General features: G+C 34.9%; 2 protein-coding genes across 2 annotated transcripts; one reads left to right on the forward strand and one right to left on the reverse strand.

Annotated features, from left to right (window-relative positions):
- Positions 1–735: 735 nt before the first annotated feature.
- Positions 736–4951, reverse strand: LOC18609311 (hydroxyproline O-galactosyltransferase GALT4). The gene is made up of 7 exons (XM_018116353.2): positions 3676–4951; positions 3149–3381; positions 2782–3072; positions 2571–2699; positions 2235–2405; positions 1393–1500; positions 736–1288 (listed from the first exon to the last, which is right to left on the reverse strand). The coding sequence occupies exons 1-7, from the start codon at positions 4544–4546 to the stop codon at positions 1079–1081; spliced, it is 2013 nt and encodes a 670-aa protein (XP_017971842.2). The 5' UTR covers positions 4547–4951; the 3' UTR covers positions 736–1078.
- Positions 4952–9429: 4478 nt separating this feature from the next.
- Positions 9430–11031, forward strand: LOC18609312 (glycerol-3-phosphate acyltransferase RAM2-like). Its single transcript, XM_018115192.2, has 2 exons — positions 9430–10041; positions 10132–11031. The coding sequence occupies exons 1-2, from the start codon at positions 9430–9432 to the stop codon at positions 11029–11031; spliced, it is 1512 nt and encodes a 503-aa protein (XP_017970681.2).
- Positions 11032–11171: the final 140 nt, after the last annotated feature.

Here is an 11171-nt window from a genome sequence, read left to right on the forward strand (position 1 = left end):
AACTGAACTGATACAAGCCGCGAAACTTCTAGCAGGACGGACTTGCTAGAAAGCTCTGTTTATTTAGTAACAATTTCTAATTTGCTGTCCCACAAAAAGATGCCTCACAATCGAGTAGGATTCATGACCATGATATTCGCCTCTACTCTAACAAGAGATATAAAACTGACATTCGATTTATAATTTATCCATCTCAAAGTAAGTTTTAATATCAGTTATTATAATCCATTAATTTATAAGATATTATTTGTTTTAAACCCATTAAATCTCATAACTTAAAAATTGAAAATAATATTCATTTTAATACACAACCAACATAAAATTCAAGACTCCCTTTTGAAAAGGCAGTCTTATACCTATACCTTGTGTGATAAGTAACACAGCTTCTCGACTTGCTTGTTTATGCTATCCACCTAATTTAGCGTGGAAAATTCTGCTACTCGTCTACAATAAATAATGTCAGCTACATGTATTCACCGTAAGAGCGAGCGTTAGATATTGCAGGGAGAAACGAAGCACATATTTCCAAGTGTAAAGTGACAAGTTGAGGTTTAAAATGAAAATAGAATAGAAAGCTCTTCCAACAATAGTTCTATCGTTACCAGAAATCGTCTCTTAAAGACTTAAAACCATTTCAATCATAGCTAGATTGGCCTTTTAATTTTTTTTATAATTAAAAAAATTTTAAATCTTATTTTTTAAATTAAAAAATTATATACTAATCAATAAACCAAATACGATACAAAGATTGACCTTTCCACTTATATCCATAAATTTTCGTATCTTTACTCCCTATTCCTCAATCTAGATTACAACGCAGGTGTGGTTTACATAATGCTCCTCGTATCGATTCCTCCAGTCTGCCGAAGCCCCAGCGACTGGAGAAATGTAGACAAAATGGCCAAAGCAAATGAATTAATTTATGAGGGGAGGAGGAAACGCCCCACTCTATCTAACTTAAACCCCAAAATATACAGAGATTTACCGTTGACTGCAAAAATTTGTTTCTCTGTTTTCCTTTCTCAAATTTACCATATTTTAAGTGAAAACTATGTCTATCGTTTCCTTTGTATAATGGTCATCTCATGTTGCAGCACTGGGGCTTTCCTTGATTTAGTAATTTATCCCACATGCATAACATCTGTCTTGGGGATTGGTAATGAGCAGTGTAATAATCATCAATGCATCCGAACTGGCAAAATTTCAAGCTGTGCTGGTACTCCACTGGTTTTGAACTGTTGAATTTTTCCACCCACATTCCCATGCTCACATCTTCCATCTTGAATAGCTGCAACATGTGCTCAATGGTTTAATGAACAGTAATTAACTCCATTGCTATTTAAAGAACAACCATGCACACCCAAGCATATGCAAAATAAATAGATGACTTACTCGCAACTTGTGTTTCTCAAACTCAGCTACAATAAACTGTGCAATATCAGATGACACTATGTACCCTGGACCATTTGCGTAGGGTGGGTAGTCTTCTTCTGGCCATTCCTGGAATTCACCAAAAGAAAAAAAGAAATTACAATAAGTAGCAGATTTTGACATGGGCAACTACCTAAGTAGTATTTTAACAAAAAGTAAACCATAGATAAGGCAAGGACATGTCTACAAGTATCTACAACTATATTCAACTGAACTTTAAATTCCAACCCAGTTTTAGATTGATTATAAGAAACTTTTTTGCTTTTTCATGCTACTCAATTTAGAGCAAGCTCAAAAACTATCACTAAAATATTACTAATTCAAGCATTCACAAAGGCATGCAACCTCCCATGCAGTGCCAATTAAAAATGAGAAACAATTTTCTCAAAGGCCAAACTCATGAACAAAAAAAAAATAACAAATCTATATATATATATATATATTTATATATATAACGAATTGATAGCAAAAGGTTCCATCATTTTGCTACTAAAAACACATTACCTTTCCTCATCTGAAAGAGGAAATATTTTATAACTAAATGGAGAATTGACATTGCAAAGCACATCAAAATACAGATAACAGCACATATGCAGATAAAGATAAAAAAACAAATGGAAAACAAGAAGTTCTAATCACGTTCTATCACAATCTAAACAATGCAGTTCTTCAAAAATAGTATAAATTTAACTACAACCGGAAACTCCACTTAAAGTTAAGCATTCGACAAGGAAACTAATTAAAGAGGGGATGAAATGTAAATATGCCCAACATATTTGCTAAATTCAACAGAAAATGCATACCTCATATGTTACTGCCCATTTACCATTACGTAGGGGCTTGTGGTAGTAATTCATATTTCCAATATACAGGCTTTTATCTCCAACTTTCTTTGCTTCCTTAATCACAGCATCCACCCCAACAAATGTATCATCATCACACTTCATAATATATTTTGCAGCCACTGTACGGACCTGTGAACAACAAGATACAGTATAACGGTAGTTCTTGGTCTCTAGATTTTAAAACTAAAGAACAATAATATTTCAACTACTTTTTTATATGTACTATATCCAATTACAAAACTTAATTTTAGCACCAAAAAAAAGTAAGCAATGTCAAATCATCCCACCACTCACCCCATATTCACAGATGGCAACTGTCTTTAGTACAACTAGGTCATAGTTATCCATGTAAGGAACTATAACAATATCACCAAAATACTCCGCTTCCTTCTTCAGTTCCACATTTACTTCCTTTCTTCCATTCTAGGAAACAAAAAAGAGTAAATATATCAGGCAAGGGGGCTTTCTCAAAAAAAGAACTTGTGCCTGCTTTATCTACCCTTACCAGTGCTACAAAAAACCGAGCCACTACTTTTGAAGACCTTATTAACTTATGCTGCATCCAAGACTTTCTCACAGCCATCCTCTCAGCAAAATGATTGCCAGCAGAAAGGATACCTATAAAAAGCTCTACATTTCCATCAGGAAGTGGTGGTGCCTTCCATTTACTCAACCTCTCAAGATGCTTTTGCGGAGCAAAACTTGGATGTGAAGTGGGCAAGGAAGCAGCAAACACAGAGTGCACATCAAGGTCACCATTTAGAGATAGCCCGGTAGCATCCTCAAGCACAAATCCCTGTAAATATCATCAGCAATTTCAAGATGTTCTATATTCATCAAATCATTAATCCAACATCAAGATGTTAACTCACAGTTCGATACGGAAATGAGGTAACATGACGCCCATCGACATTGAGATGGTAACCCTCCAAACCAGCACTCAACGTGAGAACAAATAACTTTCCCTCTGCAAAAGGGTATGGCCATTCTAGTACCACCTTCTTCTTTCTTCCTATCAATCTGTTCAACCACCATGTAGCCTTCGATTCTTCCAAGCCATTGTCATCATCTCGAATCCATTTCTCACATTTAACTTGTCCATCAACTACCAAATTAAAAATATACAAAGAATCAGCAAATATGCATAATGTTTCATACAAATAACTTTTAAAACAACCTCCACCACCATCCCCCCTCCTCTCCCAACCCCAACAAGATCATAAAGCAACACCACAACCAACTTCACTAAAATTAGCTAACTACCGAACAATTATAAACAAACAAATAAAAAAATCAACAAAACAATATTTCAAACTTTCTCAACCTCCATTCTTCATTTAGTAACTCAGCATTCAGCCAAACGCACTAAAATATAAAAACCAAAAAAAAAAAAAAAAACCTGTTTCCTCATCAGCTCTAGACTTCCACCCTTCACACCTCAGCGCCGACCCCCACTGCATTCGATAACAAGTATTCTGCTCGATCACGGGCTTCCCGCTCCAATCCCCTTTCAACCTCGGATTGAAATGAAGAATCCGCGGCGGATCCTCGCCGTCCACCGTCTTCAACCCTTGCAATTCCATCATAAACTGCGATACCATCACCGACTCATCCCCTTCTTTCAACACCGCTATTTTGGGATCATACTCTGCATGCGACCAATGCGGCAACCCGACCACCGTAATGTGGGACCCTAACGTTAACCCGCAGGGAAGGACCAAGATCCGGCCCCGGCTCATGAACTCCGACCCGGATAAGGAAATCGAATGCGGGCATGATTCGGTTCGGTTTCTGCCTTGATTTTGTTGTCCGGGTTCTGAATCGGATTTGTTTTGACCCGATTGAAGGTCGTCCCAGAGTTTCTTGCCGACAACGAAGGCGTGTCGTGCGGTTTTATGGAGCACCGAGAACTCGTCTTTAGAATCGTTACTGTCGAAAGAGCTTTCGTTGAACAGGAGACCTGAAACTTTCTTAAACTCCCGCATTTTCCGCTCCGGTGTCCGACTTCCGGGCTGGCGAACAGGGTCTGGATCGTTTGCTGGCCGAGCGGGTGCTGATTTGTCGGTGAAGTCCTCTTCGCTCTCGAGAAACAAAGGCCTCGGCAACGTGTCGGTGAAGAACCCTCCAGAACCGGAACCGTACCCGGTTTTGAAAACGTGCGGGATTTCGAAGCTCATGAAGAGAAGATAGAGAAACAAAACCCCCATCAAGAACTGAACTAGCCTGAGTCGACTCGGTGACACTAGCGAGTCAAGTTTTGCTCGTTTCATCGTTTACTTGGAAAAAAAAGGTCTAAAAATAGAAACAACGAGGGTTGGTTTCTCCGGTTTGGTTTCTGATTGTGGAGTGAAATATTGGGGAACCTTAACCCTAGATTTGATCCGCAGGGAAAAGGGTTGGGATTATTAAGCGGAAAGCATTCAGAGAATGCATAAGCTTCGAACCACGTAGAGAGAACGGGCGCAGAGAGCAGAGAAACTTCGAACAAAGGAAAGAGCTTTTAATTTAGTAATTATTTTTAAAACTCACTATTTTTGGAGACAAAACCTTCAAACTTTACGCTCAAAAAGGAAGCAAAAGATTATTATTATTATAATTCCGTTGTTCTTTCCCTCTTTGAAATTTCCTTCCTTCTTCTCGATGGTTACCCCTTTTTCAAATATAAATTAAAAATAAACAAAAAAAAAAAAAACAAATAATCAAAGCAAATACCAAAGAAAAGAAAGAAGAAACAAAGAAATTTCTAAAACTTGAAAGCAATACACGTCGTTTAGGGGACAGGAGACCATGTCAAGCACCAGCCACTTTGGAAGAACGGTGGTCCACCAACGGTCAGGTCAAGTCAACTTGAGCTTCTCACAGGTCAGAAAGAAATAGCGTAGAATTGTTTTCAGTTGAATGAATTAATTATGCAATGAATATTCTTCTGGGTCCTAATTAATAATTAAAACAAAGTTAAGGGGGATGAGTGGTGAAACTTGAAAGAGCGGGCGTTCGACAGAAGAATGATTTGAAGGGCGGTGGGGACTTTTGTTGATGCCAAATGGGGTCATCGTTGCTTGGTTGGTGGAGCTTTTAATCGTTGGAAATGTCTTTTTTGCTTCTTTCTCTTCCCCTTTTTTTGAAATTTAAATGTTTCATCCCAATGCAATTTAAATTATCTTACCAACAAGTAATAAAATAGGATTACTATTCTTAAATAGTAATTTGATTAATAAAATATAAATTTAAAAAAATATTAATATAATTATGCTACATATTCTTGTTATTGTGTCATATTAGTATCACGTGACATAAAATTATAAATGACATTTTTATTAATAACATGTAGTCAATTATTAATTATAAGAATTTATTTGATTTAAAATAAAAATATAAAAATTTTATTGAACACAATAAAAGAATAAAGATTTATTTGAATTTTTTTTAAGTTTAAAATGTTTTTAAAGTATTATGTCAAAATTATTCAAATGTGAAAAAAAATAAAAAAAAATTAGGTAAAATATCTAAAAAAAAGTTTTTAAATTATTTTAAAAAATTTAAATAAGTCATTATATTTTTATTAAGTTGATCAAACTTTTGTACTTTTATTTTGAATCAAATAAGTTTTTTGACTTTTATTTTAAATTAAATAAATTCTTATAACTAATAATTAACTTAGTCAAAATCTTATTTTTTCTTTTATATTGTATGGTATTAACGTGGCATACTAATATATAATGATTGATAATGATGTGTTATATGTCAATATATTATAATTAATGATAATATAACATATTAATTTGATATAATAATATAATTATATAATATTTTTTACTTTTTACTTCAATATCATATAAATATAAATTGACAAGTGCTATCTTAATTAATAATAATTTATCAATCATTAATTTATTTATTTATTTAAAATAAAAATATAAAAATTTAATTAAATATAATAAAAATAAAAATTATATAAAAATGTTTTTTAAAATAATTAAACATGTTTTTTAAATATTATATAAAAAATATATAAAAGAAGAGTTGGGAACGGTGGTCGGCTTCTTAGTGGAAGAAAACAAAAAGGAGAGATTTTTTATTGAAAATGACCGGCATTCTTTGGAATTTTCTCCAAACTAACGACTGACCGCTTTTTTCTAGTGTACTTAACTTCACGACGTTTAACCTTTTTTTTTTTAATTTCTTTCTTTATTTTTGCGAGTTTCTTGTTGATGGTTTTCCACGTAGATTTCACGTCGTGAGTATGTGACCGTTATTTTCACAAGGAATAAATTAAAAAAATTATTTATATATAGTCAATAAAATTTTTAAATTTTATATGAAATTTATAATAATCAAATAGACATATAACAATGTTTTAATCTTGAAATGTATAGAATAATAATTAATAATTAAACACAATATTTTCACTAATTACTTGTATAGAAAACAATTAATTTTTACATCATGTGCTTTTATTTTTTGCATGATAATATGATATCAAGTAGTATTTATAAAAATTAAATTGAATTGCTAGTTTTTAATTTTCCCTTAAATAGTTTTCGTTAATATCGTGTGTGTTAAACGTTAATGTTATAATATTATACTAGAAGTAGACAATTTTCACATGTATAAGAAATGTATAGAATGTAAAATGAAATGCGTGTCAACTATACTTGATTAGTTGACTTTATCTACCTTATTAATGACGACTCTGACTGCATTCACAAGTTAAATAATATCAATCCAATTCGATTTATTGACATAAAAAAGAATCATCCTTTAATAATTAAACTTAAATTAGTAAAAATATATTAGTCCTTCGCTTTCTTTGAAAATATGGTTTAAATCCATTTTTTTTTAAATTACATTTATACTTATTTTTTTTAATTTCAAAACGGTATTCAGATTTTTTTTTTTGAAAAACAGTTTTTTAATATTTATTAATATTTTACAAAACGATAAATTGATATGTTGATGGCATTATTAGAATTTACAAGCAAAGAAATTAATAATGAAAAAGTAAAGGAACAATATACTCTTGCAATTTTTATTTTTTTTGGAACAAGGAGAGTGTTACAATTCCAACGTAAGATCTCCACTCCAAGTCTCAAACCCTACTAACGTTTATCACTTGAGCGTACTCAAAATCACAATATGTAAAAGTTTTTTTTTTTTTTTTAACGAGCATGTGTAATAGATTTTGCTTGCAATAAAAAAGCAAAAAAAAAAAAAAAGAAACTAGTAACAGTAATTTACACTCTTTTTTTAAAAAAAATATTAATATGTAATTAGACAAATTATGTCATTAATCTATGTATTCTATCAAAGGGGTGGACTTAATTCATATATAATAATTTGTGAAAAAAATGAATCATTTACTTTCTGAAATTGATGTTGTCAATTCAATTATTAATGGTTGTAAAAAATTTTCTTTATTTATATTGACATGGTATTTGATTGTATTGATGTATCATTGTATCGTTTTCGAATGCCACGTTATCATATTCAAAATCATTTCAATAAAGTTAAATTTTACCATGTAAAAGATTTTGTAAATAACCATTTGCATTATATTTTAATTAATTATTTATTTTTTATTTAAAAAATTAAACAAATTTATTAATTTAAATGAAGAACATCATGACTAATTAAAATAGACTAAAGCAAAAAAACAAAAAGAAGGTTAAAAATTAAAGTTAATTGAAATAAAACCTCTTTTGGATTGGGCCTGGTCTTAATATGGTGATTTGGGCCAAGAGGTGATGTTTGGACATGTTTATTGGGCTCCACAGCTGCAGCTCATCTTCTTTTTTATTATTATTGTTGTTCCCTACATCGTCTTCAAAAGTCCCTATTCTCTTCTTTATTATTCCCTTACTCTTTTGGTTTTTTGGTTGTCACTATTGAATTTGGCGTCAATGGCCCCTTTTCTCCTTCCTCTTCCTTTCCGACCTTTATTTCTCCTTACTTCTTCTAAAATCTAGTTTCCCCTTTAAACCAAGCCTTCCCCTTTCTCTTTCACCCCTTACTTTGTTTTCTTCTCCTCCAGCCACGACCACTATTGCTGGTTCCACTTCTTTCCTTCCTTCCCTTTCTTCTTAAATCGAAAATGCCCCTAAATAAACCCTTACTTTTTTTTGAAAGAAAAGCAGGAATATTATTGCTCATAGTTTCTCACAAAGGAGAATAACAGAAAGCAAAGTCTCATTGGGGCTTCAGAGAAACAAAAGAGTTCCCGTGGTTGAGGACGAGCTTGACAACAAGAGGGAGAGGGAGAGACCTGATGAGCCAAAACAAAGAGCAAGCATAATTCCTAGCCTTCTACAAACATTCAATAAAACCCGTAACATCTGATATGGCAGTTTACCCCACCGTAATCCTTAAAACAATTAATTCTGCAACTAACAAAAGAATAAGTCAGCCCACAGGAAACCCGTAGTCATGGGGGCAAAATTATTATTCAAAATAATAACTTAATTAACCATATTCAGTGTTTATAGACACCAATTAATAATGGGAACATTGAGTTTTTGGGCCTTTTTTACCTTAGAAAAGAAACCGTAATAATCTCAAAGGTACATGTGATGCATATTTTGTTTTTGTCAACCTCCATGTCGATATATGAAACTTAGCCGACGCCAGACAGTGCTTACAAACGACAACAACAATTGCAATTTGAAGCTCGCGGCCTGGCCTTGTTCATTTGGATACAAAAGGTGAAATTTAGGGTTAGATTGCCCTTTTGCTTAGAAAAGAAAAAAATATTAGTATTACTATTATGTGTGTATTATATCATTGCACAAAACTGACCGATTACAGACGAAAAGCACGTCAAACCTCTGCGATTCAACCCAAGTACCAAGTGCCCACAGCTTCTTATTCCTCCGCTACCGCGCAAAGATCAAAGGCCTCCCCTCGGTTAATCCATTGGCTGGCTGTCAAAGACTCCTGGAAATCACGGGCACTTAATGTCCTAATTCTTCTCGTAAACCAAACCTTTTTGTCCTTTAACAGCCACCCTTTTTATGCATTTTTTCATCCCTATTTGTCTGTTTTTAGTTTCCTTTAACCTTATATAACTGTGCTTGCCATTTACAAACATCAAGGACTACTTCCATAGAGTTGAAGTTTTTCTTCCTAATTAAGGTATATTTTTCCCTAGTTTTTAAACATGGCTATAAATGCTTTTCCTACCGTCCAAAATTGTGCGTCTATAGGCCGAGAAAAGCACACGATGGTCGCTGACATGGATGGCACCTTGCTTATTAGCCGTAGCTCTTTCCCTTATTTCGCTTTGGTTGCCTTCGAAGTTGGTGGAGTCTTGAGGCTCTTTTTCTTGCTCTTAGCTTCACCACTGGCTGGACTTCTTTACTACTTTGTCTCTGAATCTGCTGGCATCCAAGTTCTTATTTTCGCAACCTATGTTGGAATGAAAGTGAGTGATATCGAATCAGTGGCACGTGCGGTGCTGCCAAAGTTTTACTCTAGCGATCTGCACCCCGAGTCATGGAGAGTTTTTTCTTCATGCGGGAAACGTTGCGTGCTTACTGCAAATCCTAGGATTATGGTGGAACCTTTTTTGAAAGATTTCTTAGGGGCTGATATGGTTTTAGGCACCGAGATAGGAATTTACAGAGGTAGAGCTACAGGATTTGTTTGTCAACCTGGGGTACTTGTGGGGAAGAACAAGGCTGATGCTCTTCAAAAGGCTTTTGGCGAAGCACTGCCAGATGTTGGGCTTGGAGATAGGCATACAGACATTCCCTTCATTGCATTGTGCAAGGTTAGCAAAAACTAACTTCTGAGTTAAGCATCGAACTTCAAAGTTTTGATCAGCTATAACATCTAACATATAAATAAAAAAATATTGCAGGAAGGTTACATTGTGCCACCGAAACCGGAGGCTAAGGCAGTTAGAAGCGAGAAGCTCCCAAAGCCTGTAATTTTTCATGATGGCCGGCTTGTTCAAAAGCCAACACCTCTCATGGCTCTCTTAATAATTATCTGGATCCCCATAGGATTCCTCCTAGCCTGCTTGCGCATTACTGCTGGTTCACTCCTCCCCATGCCTCTAGTCTACTACGCTTTCTGGGCACTCGGAGTTCGAGTGACTGTCAAGGGCACCCCACCCCCACCAGTGAAAAAATCAACCGGTCAATCTGGTATCCTCTTCATTTGCTCCCATAGAACCTTACTCGACCCAATCTTTCTCTCTACGGCTCTTGGACGCCCCATCCCGGTGGTGACCTACTCAGTCTCTCGACTTTCAGAGATAATTTCACCCATCAAAACTGTTAGCCTAAGCAGAGATAGAGCCACAGATGCATCCATGATTAAGAAGCTACTTCAAGAGGGTGATCTAGCTATCTGCCCTGAAGGAACTACTTGTCGGGAACCATTTCTGCTGAGGTTTTCAGCCCTTTTTGCAGAATTAACTGACCAGCATGTGCCCGTTGCCATGGTGAACCGTATGAGCATGTTTCACGGCACCACAGCCAGGGGATGGAAAGGGATGGACCCATTTTACTTTTTCATGAACCCTAGCCCAGCATATGAAGTAACTTTCTTAAACAAGTTGCCGATGGAGCTGACATGTAGCTCAGGAAAGTCTAGCCATGAGATTGCCAATTACATACAAAGGGTGATTGCTGCAACTCTTTCATATGAGTGCACAAGCTTTACAAGGAAAGATAAATACCGAGCCCTGGCTGGGAATGATGGAACAGTGGTTGAGAAACCTAAGTTTTCAGCCAACAAAGTAATGGGCTGTTAATTTTCATTTTTCCTTGTAAAGTCCTACTTTTGTTTTCGAGTGATTGATGTCTTGGCTAAAGTTTAAACACTAGGTACCTCCACCGCCACAGATGGTGCAGGGGAATAATTTTGGAAGCCCAAAAGGAAGTGAAAAACACT

The sequence above is a fragment of the Theobroma cacao genome, chromosome 2, assembly GCF_053813885.1.
Source record: "Theobroma cacao isolate CCN51 chromosome 2, ASM5381388v1, whole genome shotgun sequence".
Classification (NCBI taxonomy): Eukaryota; Viridiplantae; Streptophyta; class Magnoliopsida; order Malvales; family Malvaceae; genus Theobroma; species Theobroma cacao.

What these genes read in the sequence shown, in the direction of transcription:
- LOC18609311 (XM_018116353.2), bottom strand. Translation starts at nt 4,546, where the DNA reads ATGAAACGAGCAAAACTTGACTCGCTAGTGTCACCGAGTCGACTCAGG. An exon ending in CCTCATTTCCGTATCGAACT is followed by an intron (nt 3,073 to 3,148) that starts GTGAGTTAACAT and finishes TGATATTTACAG; the next exon opens with GGATTTGTGCTTGAGGATGC. An exon ending in CTCGGTTTTTTGTAGCACTG is followed by an intron (nt 2,700 to 2,781) that starts GTAAGGGTAGAT and finishes TTTGTTTCCTAG; the next exon opens with AATGGAAGAAAGGAAGTAAA.
- LOC18609312 (XM_018115192.2), top strand. Translation starts at nt 9,430, where the DNA reads ATGGCTATAAATGCTTTTCCTACCGTCCAAAATTGTGCGTCTATAGGC. An exon ending in CCTTCATTGCATTGTGCAAG is followed by an intron (nt 10,042 to 10,131) that starts GTTAGCAAAAAC and finishes AAAATATTGCAG; the next exon opens with GAAGGTTACATTGTGCCACC.